This window comes from Ammospiza nelsoni, chromosome 3 (assembly GCF_027579445.1).
Source record: "Ammospiza nelsoni isolate bAmmNel1 chromosome 3, bAmmNel1.pri, whole genome shotgun sequence".
NCBI classification, from domain to species: domain Eukaryota; kingdom Metazoa; phylum Chordata; class Aves; order Passeriformes; family Passerellidae; genus Ammospiza; species Ammospiza nelsoni.
Window position 1 is genome coordinate 15,026,323 of NC_080635.1, and position 18,991 is coordinate 15,045,313.

The following is an 18,991-nucleotide window of genomic DNA, read 5'->3' on the forward strand; positions in this document are numbered from 1 at the left end:
GAGGGTTTGGGATGGCAGCTTCAAATTTATTAGATGTCCTATTAGCTTCGGGCTGATAAGCGGATGCCTTGAGATGGATCCAGGGACGGTATCGAGATAGAGATCCAAATATCCCCCCTTTTCCTAGCAGCCCTGGGACAACAGAATTGACATATTATCTAGGAATTGTCCCTGAGCAGTGGAACGCCCGTCTGCTCTTCTGGGATTTGGTGGTGTGTTTTCTTTACTCTCTGGCACATCTCCATCCTTTATTTGAGCTGGCGTCGGTGTGAGGAAGTGGCTCGGACCTGGGGGTGGTGAGGACAGGGCATGTTCAAGATCTCACTTCTGAGGCAGTGATCTTCAGGGAGTGTATGTGGTGGCACAGCCTTACTCATCATGCTTAGTCTTCAGCTCATGCAACGAGTGTTAGGTCCTTAATATTTTTAGCAGGCAGTGTTTCTATGTGTCAACAGTTACTGCTGTATTTTCTTGTCCTGACATCAGATTTCTTGTACACAGAACCAGTATTTCAACTCTGCATTTCTTCCATTCCCTGCCTTTATTACTGTGCACAGGCTCCTGCCACATCCTGTAGCCTTAAAGAGAACTCTGTACCTGGAAGTAAATAAACTAAATATCTCAACATCCACAAGCCTGAGGGATTTCCCACAGACAATGCTGAAGGCTGGAGATACCTTCCCTGAAGAGCAAGTGCTGTTTGTGTAGTTTCTCCCAGTAATGTGATCCAGCCCCCATTAATGCTTTTGCTTCACTATGAAAATTACTCATTTTTCATTTAATCTAGAAATTGGTGCAGTCAGCTGCAAATCCTTCACGTGTGGACAAGCTTAAACCAAGCCAAGAGAATATCAGTTTAACCAAAAATTAGGCCTGACCCTACTCTGCGTAGTAAGACATAAGATCTATAAAATGTCTCTGGGTCCCTTTCCACCAATTGTCTGGCATTTCCACATGGTTCCAAAAGATACTTATTTCCCTCCTCCAGTCCAGACTGCAATCCATGCTGTGCAGGAGATGGTCAGTGCTTTTAAGTTGTTGACTCAGTCCTTTATCTTTTATTTTGTTCATTCCTTCATGACATAGTAAAGCTGTACTCTTTTTCTGGGATTCAAATTTACATACTTTCCAGGGAAACAGTACTTCAGTCCTTCAGTCGTTTTCTAAATATCTGCCCTGGTTCTAGACCAAGTGCTTTAAGTTTTTCACACTAGCAATTTGTTCTTTTCATCAAAGATATCTGTTATCTCTTCGTCATGTTGTTCCTTTTATCATGTATAATTGCAAAATCTTGTTGTAACATGCTGCCTAAACACATTTCCCTTTTAATACACTGGAAGAACATTGAACTGGAAAAAAACCCTAGAGTAATTTAAATCAAGGAATCTAGATTTTTAAAGATACTTGAAAAATTCTGAAATTACTTCAAATTACTGCTCTTAATTGATTTTTTTAAAAAATAAAGTGTAAATGTCCTGATAATCATATTCAGTCAAAGTCTGCCAACTTTAAATTAAATACTAGGTCAGGTCATTATCTGATACCAGAAACTGGTGTCTTCCACATTGCCATCTCTTTTGTTTCCTAAAATGGTGGTGTCAAAGGCAGTGCCTCTGATCTCATCTTGCTATATTAAATTAAAGAAAATCAAATAATCTAATATAAGCATTCCCTTAGTATGCAGGAGTCTTAAACCCTGTCATCTTGTTTAGATTGTTTTGACACATCTGGCATGCGATGGGATGACTGGTAGCTGTGAGCTGACCTTGTGAGCTGACTCCTTTGGGTGATTCCAAAAGTCATTGCCTGCTTCTAGGCCCCAGGTGGATTTGGTTTCCCATGAGAGTCTCTTTTTCTTCCCTTCTGCCTCTTCCACAGTAGCCCAGTCATGCTTTCACTGTGCCCCTCTGAACTCCAGGATGTGTCTGAGAGTACCTTGGCCTGAGTGCCACTGAATTTCTCCAACACCATCATGAAGGATTGATAGTGGTGTGCAAAGTCCAGCTCCTCATCAGAAACAGTAGAGCAGCTTTGAAGGAAATTCAAAACCATCAAAATTACTGCTGTTGTCGCTTTACCATTCTCTGTTTTCTCTTCAGTTTGCTTTTTATCCCTTTACTTTTTGTCCTTTTTTCCACTTCATGAAGATCATGCTGTGCTATTCTACTTTGTTCACTTATCTCTGCCCTTCCTGAAACAGCAGGAGTCCAGATCCCAGGATCACCTGTGTGAGCTTAAGTGGAAACAGAGGGGGTGTCTCAGAGAGTTGGGAGTGTTTCTGCCCACCCCCTTCCACACCTGAAGCACAATCTGTCAGGTCACAGGTCTGGTCACAGATCTTGGCTTGGCTGCAAGGAGATGTTCTTCTCCATCACTCTGGCTCAATCTGGGGCAGCTTGGAAGAAAGCTGAGTCTTCTAGAACCCAGGGAGAACACATGGAGGGGAGCCCAGGGAAGTCATGGTGCTCAGCTGAAGCACAGGGGTCCTGCTTCACAGACTGCTGCTCCCTCACTCGCACAACCGATGATGGATAAGTGGGACACTGGAGTGGGAACCTCTTTGCTCCTGTCTGTGGCAGCAAGAGCCTTGCCCTATATCAGCAGAGGTCTGTGAAAGGTGTTGATTAGTTACAGGGCAATTGAGGGAGCAGCTGGTTAGAAAAAAGTAGTAGATGTAAAAAAATCAACAGGCTCCTAAAATGGGAATTATAGGTGCTGTAGAGATAAAGGGATAAAGATGCAGTTGTATGACCTTCAGTGTGGGCCTAAAGTGCAAGCTTGAGGGCTGGGAATGAGGTTGAGTGTGTTTCCAAGCCATGAGTGATCAGCACCAATCCTGGTCCAAACCTCTGGGATTCAGAATTATGGCATCATGGTACTATATTTAGGATCCTGTTTGTTTGTATGATGCTTGAATATACCCATGTCCTGTGTTTATAATTTGTAATTTTTTTGTCCTGTCTTAGATATTTTAAAGCTCCTTTAGTTACTGTTTTGTTTCTTCAGTTGTACTTTAGCCTCCTTCTTTTGATCATTTTTACACACATGCATGTACATAAGAAAAAAATGTTAGTGGAAGTCTGAACAAGTGTAGATACCATTTGATATGAGATCTAAAAGTGAGTAAATATAATGTATCTACTTACTTTGAAAGTACTAATCTAGCTTTTATGGACTTGAATTTCATTATATATTTGTATTGAAAATGTGAGTCAGGATTTTTTCTGGGATCTGCTTCACAATTCAGAACTTGCTATTTGATCTTCTTCAGGTTACTTACTCTTTCTGTGCCATAATTTACCTACATCATCATCATAACTGTAATTATAATAATCACCTACTTCATAAAACATTATGGGGCTCATTTATGAGTTATATTCATAAGCTGCTCTGAGAAACTTGGTAGAAAGATTCCATAAAAATATAAGTACAATTATTATTTTATTTAAAATGTGTGTAGCTTACAAACAATGCTGATGAAAAGTAGTGCAGTAAAGCACTTTTAACTTATTCATCAATGACTTGGATGAAGGGGCAGATGCCTGCTCAGCAAGTTGGCTGGTGCCAGGAAGCTGGGAGCAGGGGCTGATACCCCAGAGGGCTCTGAGCCCTTCAGAGGGTCCTGGGCAGCCTGGAGAGATGGGCAGGGAAGAACCTCCTGGAACTGAACAGGGCAAGGGCAGGGTCCTGCAGCTGGGCAGGAACAGCCCCAGGCACCAGCACAGGCTGGGGTGCCCTGCTGGGCAGCAGCTCTGCACAGAGGGACCTGGGGGTGCTGCTGGACAAGGAGCTGTCCATGGGCCAGCCCTGCCCTGGGGACAAGAGGCCAAGGGGACCCTGGGCTGCACCAGGAGCTGCAGTGCCAGCAGGGCAGGGAGGTGATCCTGCCCCTCTGCTCAGCCCTGGGGAGGCCAGTCTGGAGTGCTGGCTCCAGTTCTGGCATCCTCAGGACAAGAGAGACCTGGAGCTCCTGGAGAGGGTCCAGCAGAGGGGACAGAGATGGGGAAGGGACTGGAGCCCCTCAGCTCTGAGGAGAGGCTGGGGGAGCTGGGCCTGCTCAGCTGGAGAGGAGACACTGAGAGGAACCTCATCCATGTCTGCCAGTGCCTGCAGGGAGGGGCCAGAGCATGGACCAGCTCTGTCCAGAGGCACTGGGACAATGGAGCAGTGGGACAATGGGGCTCAGGAAGTTCCACCTGAACATGAGGAAGAGCTTCCCTGTGCAGTGCCCGAGCACTGGCACAGATTGCCCAGAGGCTGTGGAGTCTCCCTCGCTGGGGATAGCCAAGAACCACCTGGACACCATCCTGTGCCCTGTGCTCTGGGATGGCCCTGCTGGAGCAGGGAGGTTGGAGCAGATGACCCACGGTGGTCCCTGCCAGCCTGGCCCATCCTGGGGTTTTGGGAAAGCAGCAATTCATGAATGTGCTCTCACTGCACCTGACATAGTTGCTTACTGAACATGATGTTCCAGGTTCCAGCATTCCTCCTAGTGCAGAAGGAAACTTTAAAACCTAGGCAAGATACAGTGATCACTGTTCTGGGATGTACAAGGTGAGGAGTAGCCAGTCTCACCAAGCTGGGAACTCAGTACCTGGAGCCTTTCTGAGGAGACAGGAGCTCGAGGTCCTTCTGCTGCCCAGACCCATCTGAACCTGCCACATGGCAGCTTTGGCACCCATTCTGGAGTATGGAGAACTGGGAGCCTGGGGGAAACCATTTTTACTCAAGTTACCCAGAGGTTCAGCACAGGGAACAGCCACTGCTGAGGCCAGGCTCTGCCTTTATTGGAGCAGGAGTTTCCAGCAGAGACCCCCATATGTTTAATGAATTGCCTCAGTTTAAAGGTACATCTAGAAGTGGACTGACTGGAGTCTCCTTCCAGACTTATTTAATTATTTGCATTTTAATCATAACTCAGCTTGTTCCCTAAAGCATTCATTTTTTTTGAGTGATGTGTTGCATGTACATATGGAAATACTAACCTTAATGCTGTGTTCCTACAGATGAGGATGAGGATGATGATAATATTGAGATAGATACTAATGAGGAGGCTCCTGAATGCTCTGTTACTGGAGGTGGAGATGAACTTACTAACCTAGAAAATGACCTTGATTCAACGGGTAATTTAAATAATGGCTATTTTGTGTATTTTGCATGACTAACACTCCATCATCATATAAATACTGATGTGCTGCTTGTCTCTCTGTCAGCTTTATTCCCATGTGCCTTTTCAGGTCTCTTAAATCCTAATGTTTAATATCCTGCATTCATGTTTAGTTGAAGTTTAAAATCAACGAAATCATTATTTCCAACAATGTCAGATTTAAATGTCTCTGGCTCTTTTGATGGGAAAGGGGCCCTAGGCCACATTGGTAAGGCAGAGCCACCTGAAAGCACCCTGCCTGGGCTATGCCACATGGGCAGAGGGATGAGCAAGTGTGTGGGTGACTACAGCTGCCACTCTGCACTGCCATCCTGGCCCATCTGCTCAGGGAAGAGGAGAAAATTTGTCTTTCTGTGTTCATATAGACTTGGTGTCTCTCTGGTGCCTTCCAAGGACCAGTTCTTGTGTTTACTCCTTGTTGCCCCAGTGTGGGGCATGGAGGTATAAATATGAGGAGAAGCAGTCCTGTTTACTTAAGAGTGTTTAAATAACATGAAGTCACAGGAGTGTTATTCCTCCCTTTCAAAAAAAAAGCCCAGCTGGAATTTAGGTGTTAAATGTGATGCTGAATACGTTGGAATCCTGCAGTTAGCTCAGGCCTGGAGTAACTTGGCCAGCACAGGACTGTGTCTTGAAACAGGCAGAACAAGAGAGAATATCTTCAGCATCCTCTGGCTTGATTCTGCCCGTGCCAGCTAGACCTAAATGTGTAGTCCATAATATGTTAAATAAGAACCTTATGTAGTGTTTTTTCTTTATAAATTAGACCAACAGTGGTGTGTATATAGCACTTTGTAGTCTTGATAGCATGCAAAGGATTTGAGTAATGTCCTTTATTTTTTTCTGTTGGAGTATTTCCGGACACATAAGAAAATATATTTACTGTTTCCAGCATTTGAATTTAGCTTACTTAAATCAGAATCCTGTCAAATAATTTTCCAATAAAAACTGGCTAATTTTAGAAGGAAGAGAAGCTGAATAAGTGAATATTCCTGTCCCATTGCCCAGTGACTTACCAACATTTATTTCTGTGGGCCTTTTTTTCTGAGAGGTACCTTTTCAGGTATACAAACCCACTGCCCAGTTCTCCATGTCCACCATGGGGAGACATCCTGGAAAAGACCTGGGACATGATTTTGCAGTTCAGTCTGCACAGTAGTCAGGGGTACAGACAACTAAGAGAGAAGATGTGCAGTAATACAGAAAGCAGTCTAGTGTTGTGGTAGAAATTACACTACATGAATTTTGGTTTAAATCTGCCAGTCATACCAAGTGTAGGCTGAATCTCCTGGGAACACCTAAAAGTACAACTGTTAAGTGACATCTTAGATTTGGGATCATTTTGGCCATCTTAATTAGTCCCATGCTGAATCTTAGCCCCTCTTATCTCTCTCAAGAAGAGGAAACTTGTTTTTACTCCTTGGTTTTAAGTACGGCTTCTGTCTATATTTGTCAATGTTTCTACGTGTTGTGAACCTCTTATATCATGGTTATTACACGATGTTTATGTATAAACCCACAAGAACGTGCATGTACTTACATGTGAGCCTCAGTTAAGGACACCCTGACTGGGTGTGCCAGAGGAAAGGGAAACTATCCTTTTTCATAATCCAGCCCAGCCCATTGCTGCTGGAGACAGGCACCATTTGACTGCCCACATGCCAAAAGTGTTTTGGCTAATATGCATTGGAGTGCCCCAAACCTTGGAAGGAGCTGTGTGGCTAAACAGTCATGACTCCACTTTCCACACCAGCTAGAAGTCACCACCCTGCAGTGAAAAACTCAGGTTGTGCTTGTGGGAAAACACAGAACTGCTCTTTCCTCTGCCTGTGAGCCAAGGCCCAGGTGTAAGTGCATCCCATGTGCAGGTGATGCTCTGCTGGCTCCAGTGCAGGGGTGATTCCTCCCGTGGGGCTGCATGTAGAGGGTGTGTCTGGAGGCTTCTGTGCCAGTGTTCCTCTGCTTCCCTGGCCAGGGGCAGCTCCACAGTCTGTGCTGCAGCTTGCTGTTAGTGCCTTCCTCCTCCTTACGTGTGTGTGTAGGTAACTCCATGTGTAGGTGTGTTACAAATTCACATAGCCAACATTGACATACAGAATGAGTATCAGTGGGAGGTAAAGTTCTCAACTGCTATTTATTTGGGCTCTGATCCAAGTTGCTAAAATTGATTAAAAAATTTGAGGGCTTCAGCAGACTTTGAGTCTGTCCCTTTGATGCAGTTCTGAAGCATTTTATGACTCCTAGTTTCAACATATTCTATGAATCATAGTAAATTATTACCAGAAAGTAGTCTTTTTTGATACTGAAATTTTATGAGAAGCTGTGCCGAGAAGGATGAACTAGTAGTTAATAAACTTGAGGGGTTATCAGTATGTAAATTATATGATAAATTTTCATATTTAAATAAATGGCTTTTTAAGCATGTTTTTACACCAAAGTATAGGTATGTACCCATTGGGAGTAACTTTAAGCATTATCTACTTTCTGTGTTTTTCATCTGCTGTCTGCAAGCATGTTTACTTGTTCAGCTAAGTGTCATGTATGTTTCCCAAGAAAAAAATCTATGTATGTTACACAATCCTGCACCAATCCCAATCACAAAAACAATTCCTTCTATTTTTTTTAAGTTCAAAATGATAGCAAAGTGAATTAAATCTACCTTTTAAATTGCTACATTGTTGTAGCGAGTCTGCATTGAAATGCATCTCACTCTGTTGTATGTGGTATTTGCATATTTAGCAGAACAAAACAGTAAGTTGGTGGATTTGAAGCTGAAGAAGCTCCTAGAAGCTCAGCCACAGGTGGCAAATTCACTCTCCAGTGCTGCTCAGAAAACTGTAACAGATAGCTCAGAGCAAGACATTAAGGTAAGTTTTGCTTAATGCTTTTGTTTTGGTACCTGTGTGTTATGATCGAGGGTTTGTATTTTCTGAGGAGGAAAATAATTTCTTACCAAATCTTTCAGAGTCAGAAACACAGAAAATCTTCATGACAGTGCAGTTAGGTATGCAATGCACTGGGTTTTTTCCTGTTGATTGATCAACACATTTTCTTTTTTTTATTTTTTTCCTTAATCTTGATACTTGTCATTGGCAGAACACTAACAACTATAAGCTCTCTCAATTCTGCTGCTCAGGTTGTTACTGATATCAGAAATGCAGCACGGGCTCCATCCTGCTGCTGGTGCAATCAGCAGCTGGGCTACCTGACCTGAATGGGAGTGGGGTTGGACTCTCAGAGATTTGCTTCCCTCCCAGTCCTGGTCCTCTGTTTTTCCTACATTAAAATTAGGCTGTGGTACACTTTAAAGGCTTACATACTTTGGTGCTCGATGAGTGCTTCTGAGAAAAACAGACACGAGTATGTGGTGTATATGGGCACTTTGCCTGTTCTTAATGTTCACCACTTCAGCATAAAGTGCCCACCAATCAATTTTCCATTTCATTTTCTTAATTAGACCCCTTTTGTTCTCGCTATTCTATTTTTTAAAAATAGTCCCTGTATGTCATTAATATCCCTATGGCTCTGGGGCACTTCCAGTTGGGTATAACTTTTCACCCACCTGCAGTCTGTGGGGAGAGCACTGCTGACTGAAAGGATTTCCTTCCCCAGATACAGAGATGCTTTGAAGTCCCAAAACAATGACTTTCATTGCTTTTCCCTTACACTGTCGGTTCCTATAAATTGGTGATGAAAGTGTGTGGCAGCAGCAGAGGACTTTCGGTCTCTATCTTTGAACAAAAAGAAGCCTGGATCAAGTCTGATTTTTGCGTTCAATTTAGCTTTCTGCAGTGGATTTAATGCAAAATGAAGCTGGCCCAAGAATAATACAATGGATTGAAAAGGCTAACTGAATTAGTGGGCTTAGAGGAATACATTTGTAAAGTGGCAGAAGTCCCCAGTCATAAAAAGGTTTCTTAAAATGGGATTTACTAGCTAATCACACTGATATTTTAGCATGTTGCCAGGCCTAAAAAATTAGCCATGTTTGTTTATTTTGGTAAAGACTCTAGTTTAGGCTGTAAGGTGGTTATTATACTAATAACAAGAAGCCACCTTTTATTTAATCAAAACCTTACAACCACCTGACTAGTGCAGCTGAAAAGTCATCCAGAGGTATAAGCATTACTTGTTTAAACCTTAATTCTGTGAAATGACACACAGGCTGCCTCTTAGGGTAATTTGGTATCATCTAACCTGACAAAAAATTGTATTTCTCTACAAAAAGCATTTGTGAAGCTGTTGATTTTTTTTAAGGTTCTCCCACAAAAAGGTGCAACTTAACAGTTTATCTCTGCGTGCGTCTTTTCTGAGGAAGAGTTGAAAGGCGGCGTTATAAGGAATATATGGTGTCCATCTGTTCTCATGGAGCTCTTGGCATTGAGGTGGATTTGTTTTTTAATAAAATGCAGTTTACAGGTTTCTAAATGAGGCATTCTGTGTTTGTGGAAAAGGATAAACTGTTACCTTCCCTTGGGGATTGTGTATCCCCGGCCTCCTTGAGGCGAGAGAATAGGCCGTTGGAGAACTCCCTCATTACCAATTGTCTCAATGCAGAGGAAGGGCAAAGTCTTGGTAGCTTTTGATAACCAGTTTCAGCATTCAGCAGGCTTAGCTATTAGTCATGCATCTTAGCCTTTCCCTATTTACTTTCAAAACACTTAATAAAAATAATAAAAGATTAGGTATAAAATGAAATATTTGTTTGGTACACAGCACCTCGGTATCTGCAGCTTCCACACACCACAGTGGTTCAGTCTTCTGGGATATTTTGTGTTGATAGAATCATTTGAATTTGTTACCAGTATTAACATAGGAAGCCCTGGAAAAGATAATTGTAGTTTCCTTAGCTGTAAAGGGCTTACTTACAAATCTGGCTTTGGAAAGTTATAGCTGATGAAATGCAGTTCAGTGGGGTAGCATTATAATCCTACCTTTTAGACTTCATCCAGCATTAGTGGTTTATCTCAATGGGCATAAAATTAGAAACTAGTTCTTCTTGTCATACAAGTCTATGGGACTACAGAAAACAACAGATTTCTGTACCAGGCAGGGAGAGAGGCTGAAGGCAACACGCTTTAAAATGATACAGATCGTGTTCAGGGGCAGAGACGCTGCGACTTGGCAGCAGCACACGCAGAGCTGGCACAGCAAAGGTGCAAAGGAGCGAGTTTTTGTTTAAAATGGGCATCGCTGGCAAATGCTGGTCACAATGAAGAGGTCTGCTTGGTAAAGAAGTAGAGTTCTGCAGGAGGGTGCCCACAGAGCAGAAAGCCAGTTGTTGCCACCACATATTGAAAAAAAAAAAAAAAAAAAAGGAAAAGTTAATCGCTCTTCTACTTTTTTTCCCTGCGTCTGAGACTTCCATCCAATGTAAACCACGGCCCGAGTTGTGAAATCCACTTTGTAAAATCTGTGTCCTGTCCCCTCACAAAAACGTACCTTTCAAATTAATGTCTTTCCGCTTGTAAACAAAAGAAACTGTTGTGTGTCTGGTTTTTTCCCAGCAGAATGGAACAGAGGAACATCGTGCTGAGCGCTCACAAAAAGCAGCAGAACGGTTTAGAAATCCCGTTGTGTTCAGCAAGGACTCGACCGTCAGGAAAACTCAGCTCCAGTCTTTCAGTCAATACGTGGAGAGCAGACCAGGTAGGAGAAAATATAAAACCTGTTTTCCCATCTTATGATTTAATAATATTTAACAATAAATATATGAAAACCCGATAATGTAAGTCCACATTTCAATACATAAATATCAAGCTTTATAATAATTTTACATGTCTTTTCCCTTTTTTCAAGAGATGAAAAGGCAGAGATCAATACAGGAAGATACAAAGAGAGGAAATGAGGAGAAGGCTGCGATAGCTGAGACTCAGAGGAAGCCATCAGAAGATGAAGTGCTTAATGTATATTAATTTTTTGTCTGGTTTCATGATTGCTGATAATTCCAAACTGTATGTGGAAATAGTGCCTTTATTTGTTAAAATGAGATGTTAGGGTTTTTTAGATGTCAATCTCCAGTGCATTCAAAGCAGAGTGAGAGGGGTGCACTGTTGAATTAGTCTGCAGTGTGGTGATAATTGTCAGATAAAAAAAATGAATTTTTCAGAGTTCCACAGCCCCAGCTTCCTTGAGACATTTCCATCAGGGCACTTCCCATAAAGAGATTCCAGTATTGATCTACCGGGAGGATTTTAATTATTACAATAGCAGATACCGCAGAGCTGCAGTTAGAGGGAAGAGTCACATGAGACCTGCTAGAATTTCTCAGCCAACCCATTTTGTTGGCTTGGGTTAATGGGTGTTCAACCTTTCCATTATCCAGATCAGCCGTGAATTACTAGCTGAATGATGTTTGCATTAATATAATATATATGGTAATTTCTTCACTTAATTAACGGGGAGGTTCAGCTCAGTAGGGGTATGGGCTGATCATGTGTAAAATTGATTTGTGAGGGAAATATTTGATAGACCGCAGGGAGAAAGCTGGTTTTGATGGACAGCTGCGGGACAGAAGCAGGAAGAACCAAGTTTTAACCTGAATTTTTTTTGTCTGAAAGCGCAACACAGCCTTTGAGGGTGGTTGTTTGTTGGTCTCCACAGTTTATCTGAACACATTTGTCATTTTTGCTGAGGCAATCTGGAGCTGAGTAGCAATTTTGTACTGCTGTCATATCTACACCAAAACATCGAACTTTTTATGAGCCGGAGTTATTTTTAGCCCAGTAGTACTTTTGCAGAGCTGAAAAGGTCTGGCACAGTGAGTTCACATTATATATGCAGATGATACACATGAACTCTTGGGATATTACAGCCTGACACAGCATTTCTTTTCATCTTCTAATAGCAATTGTTAACAATTATACATGCTGACATTAGGGAAGTTTTCATACTATTTTCAATTAATTATAGTTGATGAAAGGCAATATATTGCACATCACTTCAACTCCCCAGAATGAATTTTTTTTCTTTCTTCAGGGTCTGCTCTCAGGGAGTTTTGGTTTTGTTGTTGCTGTTTTTCTGGCTATACAACAGGTAGAAAAAGGTTTTCCATTAGAGATGCTACTGTTGGCTATTGTGTAGGAAGAGAGGGACCAGATTAATGTCCTTAAATTTGGATATTCCAAATTTCAAAGTTCTGTGCTCGTTGCTGGTCCTGGGAGCTCATCCATGCTGTTAACTTTCACTTTGAACATGTCTTTATTTGAAATAATATGCTGATGTGTTTATTATGCCTGCTGCCTGAATATGAAGCTGAATTGATTATTTCAGACACATTTACAGAAAAACAACTGAAAGCATTCAGTGAAAGTATCTGAGACCCTTATGCAGCAACAAGTTAGCCTCTAGTAGGGAAATAAATCTCAAAATGGAAAAAGCCTGTATATTTTTCTGTTCACAAAGGACAATGATTTTTGTTTCTTCCTTTATAGGATGTAGATGAAACATGAAATAATTTTGTCAGGTTTTTTTTTACCTATTTAAAACAGTCACCCAGGCTCTGGGTCAGGTGTAGGAGGAAAAAAGTTCATGGAAGGTTACTTGGAAAGAGTAACATGTTTTTCTTAACTTATGCAAAAATATGCTTCAGGAATTACATTTCAGCATTGTGTACAGCCACAACACTATGTGAAAGCTGTTGAGCCACATGAGAATAACTTGAAGGTACTGAATGCCTTTGCTTGGACTCCTATGAGACAAGCAAATGGCTTTGGAAATGCTTGGAGATCCGTGTGGTCGTGTGCAGGGCAGTGCTGAGGAGTTACAGGGTACAAGAGGCAGACTTGGCTTGTTAGAGTGTTCCCACAGCTTTCTTGGTAAGGTTCAGTAGGGTTTATCAGCATGGCATCCCTGGGCTGCCTCCTGGCCAGGTGTGATTCGTACTGAGGCAGGACAGCTCTGTTGGTCCCTGTGCACCTGAGTGCCTGCCCAGGGCCTTGTCACCTCTTTCCAGGATAAGAGTTGGAGTTAATTAGTGATGTTTTACAGATCACCCTGTGGGCAGGCCAGTTCCTTCAGTCAGGGAAACCCAGAGGGGCAGGATGGCCCAGGCTGGGGGCCCTCAGTGCTACAGTTGGCTCAGAGGAGCTAAACAAGCCAGGGATCTTGTTCGGGGTTTGGTTTTTATCTTAAAAGTCCACTTTTTAATTGTCATTGGACACTCTTGTGCTAGTTTTTCTGGCCCTGAAAGTTAATGTTTTAAAACTGAATCAGACCTGAATGGAGTAGAAATGGCACATTAAATAGTGCTTTATTTGTATTACCTTTCTTTTCATGGCACTTTGTGACAGCAGCTTTTATGCACTTAGAAAGAAATTAAAGGAATTTCAAACTAACTGCCAGCTGGTAAAAAACTGCAAAATCAAATGTTCCCTAAGGAAAAAAACCAGGGTATTTTAATAAATAAGGACATTTGGCAAAATTGTAAAGTTTATGAAATGTGTTAGCTTTTTGGTAGTGAGCATGATATTTGGTTGTTTAGGTAAGTGCCTTACTAAGTGTTTGTGGAAAGGAAAAATGCAACTTACAAGTGATGTTTTTTCTTCTTGTTTGTTCTCTTTAACAGAAAGGGTTCAAAGACACCAGTCAGTATGTTGTAGGAGAATTGGCAGCACTAGAGAATGAGCAAAAGCAAATTGACACCCGTGCCGCGCTGGTGGAGAAGCGCCTTCGCTATCTCATGGACACAGGTACGGTGCCCAATTACACTGTAAACAGTTTTGGCAAATTGAGCGTTCACAAACTCTTATAGAGTTTTGGAAGTGTGAATCTTTGAAGCCTGAATGTTCAGCAAAACTGCCTTGAAAATAAAAAGGCTGCGATTTGCAGCCACCTCTCTGGGCCCTGGTGATAAGAGTGCCTTCATGGGAAGTGATAACTTGCCCTGATACCGTGTGAGCCAGCACTATTGAACAGTGTGCTCATCCATGCAGAGTTGGAATACACATCTGTGCCTCATTGATATGCCACTGCTTAAAAAAAAAAAGAAAAAAAAAAGAAAAAAAGTAAGATCTTCACTGTTCTACTGATTCAGTGGGAAAAAAAAATTTGGCCAGCTAAAGCCATGTACTGCATGAAACAGCACAGTACATGGAGGAAGGCTCCATTGACTAGATCACTGAAATTTAAGAATACTATCTGGTTACTGATGCTCCATAATTATTTTATTTGTTTATTTTCAGGAGAATAGGTTTTAAAAGTCGGTAATACTTGGTGTTGTAGGTGCCATTGAAAGGATTAAAATATATGGGCAATTTTTTGTTAAAAGCATAATGGTTGTGACTTCAACGATGAACTTTAGATGGGTATTAAGCACTGGTGGTCATCAGAGATGGAGAGGTTAAACCATATCAATTGGAAACAAAAGATGCTTTGGTGTTTCAAAAATAAATAGTGTTGTAGATCCAAAAAATGTTCTTCCTGTCCAGGGGAAAAAAAGTTAGTTGGTCCAGATTACTTTGTGGGTAAATTGTCTTTGTGAGTTATATGGGTATTTGATGTCATAAGCTTGAAGCCTGTCTTTAACTGAAATAATAGGTTTTAAAGTAAATTTGAATCCAGTGTTGCATTTTGTAAAACAGATGAATTGACTTCAGTTAAAGTTCAATACTTTGAAATGAGCCTGCCACTTGTTTCCAAATATTAGGGTGGTTTTTTCAACATACTTACTTTCTCATGTGCTGAAGTTTTTTGATATTTTTAAACTAATTTTACGAAAACGTGTAAATCAGAAACTATTTCCATGCTGAGTGGATGCTTGTTTAGTAGGACTTTTACCTATTACAGTCTTTTGAAGCACTTTTTCAAATGCGTTGCATCTTGATCTTTAGTTATTTAGCTAGAAAAAATGTGTGCGTATTGTCCTGCACTTTCTTGTGTACTTTTTTGTATTTCTGAAATGTATGTTCTGCATGAAAGAGCCAGTACAATATTTTGCAAGTCTTATATGTACTGCCTGTAGATACTGCCTGTAGATACATATGGAGTCATCAGCATAGCACTTGGATTTTAAAAACTCTAATAAGCATGTTATTTTTTTATTTATGTCATTTCATCCATTTAAAAAGAGATTTCTTACTGATTTTAATTTCTTGTATTTTGAAGTATGACAGAAGTTGCTTTATTCTTCCTATCAGATCTATGGTGAGGTTAGTTTTTTTATAAGTGTCCTGCATAAAATAGGAGTCCAGCCCACAGCTGGAGAGTAAGAGTGTAGTTTAGAGGTTTGTAACTAGAATACTGATAATATCCATCACTTCTTGGACTGGGGAGAAGGGGATAAGTGGTGCAGCCATAATAAAATATTTACTTTTACTTTTAACATTTTCTGAACACTCAGGATTTAATTTAAAGCAATTGATTTGACAAGTCAATTATAAGCATCCTATTTATGTTCTCAGCTAAAAAAATGTAATTTAGGAGAAAATACATGAAAACTGGAGTTTTTAACCTATAGTTAACTTTATAGCCTTGAAAGCAGGGATTCTCAAACTTCTCTCACTGTGGTTCCCATCTTACCAGAGAGCCTTCAGAGGATCTGCTGTATCCCATCTCATTAGTGGCTCTCTTTGTCAGGATGGCACTTGGTTGTCTTCCATACCTCTCAATGGGAAGCAATTCCTCAAGCAGACAAATCAGGAGCTCGTGCCCAAGTCTTCATCCCAGCTTCTTCTGTTGGAGTCTGGGCATCTTCACCTCAGTGTCTGACTGAGGGAGGGACTTGGAAACAAAAATGATGAGTCAACACCATATGACCTGCCTGCCTGCACGGGCCACCAAATGGTCTGTAAAGCCAAGTCTGAAGGAAGAAAGTAACCACAGCACAGGAGCTAGAAAAGCCAGGAAGGGCTGTTGATGATGATCTCGAGGTTTTGCAAATACTCCCTTAGGTGTTAGTACACACCAGTAAGATAAGAAATATGAAATGTTGATAGCTCTCAGAGTTGTTCTGAAAAGTCTTTTGATGTTTGGGTTTTCTGAAAATGCAGGCTTTAGGAACAAAGAAGACACTTGGGCATGTGTAGCAAAAAGATCCTGAAAACTCAACATGAAGGACAAGAACCACAAATGAATTGATTTAATAATTAACACTCTTTTAAAATCACATCTCTGTCTTAATTTTGTAGTGCTTGGGTTGTAATACTGGAAAACCTCAGGCAAGTAAAGGTCTCTGCTGACCTTATTTCTCAGCAGTTGAAGCAGGGTACCATGTTTGTACATTTGTGTCAGGAAGGGCTTACACTAAATGATCCTGTAAACTGTTTGCAGGGCCATAGTCCCCATCAGTGTGGGAGAACATTTGGTACTGCGATTTTCAGCGTTGTTTCTATGTATGCCAAGACCATGCAAGATAAATTTAACAGCTGAGAGACTGCCATCATGACTCGGTCATTTGCCCTGAAATTAAATTCAAGAAGGTAGAGCATGGTCTGCTCAACCCTGTTGTGTCTGCTGGGGACTGGACCATCTTTTCCTTCTTCACTGTGCTTGGCCTAGTTCTTTAGTAAGACTTACTAGGAAAAAAGCACTGTCACTTGCTTCTCATCCTTCTCCAGCACTGAACTGGGGGTGTTTTGTCCAGTGGGGAGACTCTTTGCCACCCGGCAGCTCTTCATCCTTAGGAGTTCAAGAGTCCTTTTTGTTGCTTAGCCAGGAGAGATTTTTTCAGGCAGCAGCTTGAACATTATTCTGTATCATTCATTTCACAGAAAACAATTATTGTATCCTCTTCCTGTCAAAACATTTGTTTTACTGTTCCACCTGTCGTGATGGGAATTTCCTTACTATGGCCTAGTGATAAAACCAGAAAGGTATAGTGACTAACCCTTGGACACTGCAGGATTTGATAAATGTGGAAGTCCTATGGTTTCACCAAAAGAGAAGCAATTGTAAGTATAAATAATATATGTTCTTGGTTAGATCCCAGCTCATGGCATTGTTTGACTTTGTTAGATATTTCACATTTTAGAGAAAGTTTCTAGCACTTAGGATTGCAAATAAAAGGTTGAAAATGCCACCCTGGCTTTGATAGGGACACAGTGACTGTGAGTAGCTGGGAGAAGTTACTGGGAACCTGGAGGTTCTGGCATGAACAAGGAGAGAGGAGTCCTTGACACAACTGCTCTCCAGTCCATTTCCTAGGATGCAGCCTGGGTTGCAGAGTATCCATTCCACCTCTGCCTTTGGAGCTGCTGCCCTCCATAAGGGAAGGGCATCTAATGGAAGTGGGGCTGTAGGAAGACAGCCCAGGTCCTTGTCTGCATATGGATTGCCATTTTCCTGCTCTGCTAGGGAGCTTTTTTGGCTGGGGAAGACAAGTTTCTGGCCCTTGGCCAGAAGGGAGCTGATACTTTCAAAGTTCGTCAGCTAGGCACAGAGTTTGGAACTGGCTGAAGCTTTGCATTTCCAGTGCCAGCTGCTCATGATTTGACTAGAAACACTTTCCTAAGATGTGTGAAAAAATAAAAGTTATTAAAATTCTTGGGTTGCTGATTTCCATTTGAATCTGAGTAGTCACACTTCTATTAATATGCAGTAATTTATGTCAGTGGTGGCATAACCTCAGTCCTCAGTCTTTGCACTTATAATGAAAATGTAACCTCACCTTGTTCAGCGCAGTGTGGTTGCTGCTCCATTGCAAAGCTGTGAGGGGAATCAGTGCTTCAGTGCCCTGAGCTCCCTGGAATAACTTCATGGCACCGTTGCTGTTGCTGTCAGGTTGTAGGTAAGAGTTTATCTGAAGAATTTTGCAACATCCGCCCTATGAAGGACAACATCACAAAAAACTTGCTGGGTGCAAGTCTTTAGAGAGAAGGCAGCCCAGATATCCAAGGAAGAGGAATGAGTTGAATGATTGAGTATAAATATCATGATCTAATATCATTGATTTTTCTTCTTCCTCTGTTATAATGGCTTGAAACTAAATGATGACAGAGGTAGGATTATCTTGCTTTCCTTGGGATTGTATTTACCCATGTTGTGCCTTACCTGCTATGGGTAAAATAGTTTTGTCTCTGCTTCTGGCAGTGTCTTCCTCCACTGCAAATTCTTCCATCATTGCATTTTAAGGTGTTCATTATCTTGGTATCCAAATGCCAATTAAAATGCAGAATTATCACATAGCACAGTTAAAATAAAAGTCAAAGCATCCTGGTTTACAAATCTCTAATCTGAAATTTATCTCTTTTTCAGTCACTGTTTCTTCACTAATTGCATAAACAAGTATTTGAAAAAAATTTTAGCTATCAGATATTTTGTTATCTGGCCACAGGGTATGAAGTGTTTTTAATTGTTTTTCTGATTAACTTCAGGCTCCCAAATTCAAGTAGAAGCATATTTGTGTTTTCAATGTGAGATCCCGTACTTTACTAATGGATGAGAATGTTTGTGGTACTGTACAAGGATTAATGAAATTTTAAAAAAACCCTCTGCTGCTGCTGATTGACCACTGATGGTAAATGTAATTGAATTAGCAGTGCACTAAAATAAATGTAGACAAAATAAATATAGACAAGAAAATCTGGTGAAAGCTTCTGTAATGTTTTAGATTAATAGGCATACGGAATTCTTCACATTTTTTATTACGTTGTCCCTAGATGAATTCAAAGTAATTGGGGTGGTTAATTTTATTTACACAGAGCCGTTCACAGCGCATTAAATAATAGAGATAATTGAACAAGAATTGTCAAGTGTGTACTGATATCAGACATATTACAGAAGGGAATGTGCATAAAACTTCATTTCTATGCAGCCATTGTTTATGGTAATTAAGTACACAGATTTATCCCTTGGTTGCCTTCCAAGCTTATGGCAACTGCTATTGTT

The 18,991-nt window shown here is 41.1% G+C and overlaps 1 protein-coding gene across 8 annotated transcripts in view; it reads left to right on the forward strand.

The window, feature by feature from the left end:
- The window catches only part of EHBP1 (EH domain binding protein 1), a 206,796-nt gene that overhangs the window by 156,242 nt on the left and 31,563 nt on the right, over positions 1-18,991 (forward strand). For 3 of the 8 annotated variants that reach the window (XM_059467503.1, XM_059467504.1, XM_059467507.1), the window contains 5 exons: positions 5,007-5,123; positions 7,910-8,034; positions 10,678-10,816; positions 10,967-11,073; positions 13,734-13,857. In XM_059467503.1, the coding sequence (XP_059323486.1) occupies positions 5,007-5,123; positions 7,910-8,034; positions 10,678-10,816; positions 10,967-11,073; positions 13,734-13,857 (612 nt within the window). Of the gene's footprint in view, positions 1-5,006; positions 5,124-7,906; positions 8,035-10,674; positions 10,817-10,966; positions 11,074-13,733; positions 13,858-18,991 lie in introns of all 8 variants that reach the window. The other 5 variants (XM_059467501.1, XM_059467505.1, XM_059467508.1 and 2 more) reach the window with 3 other exon arrangements.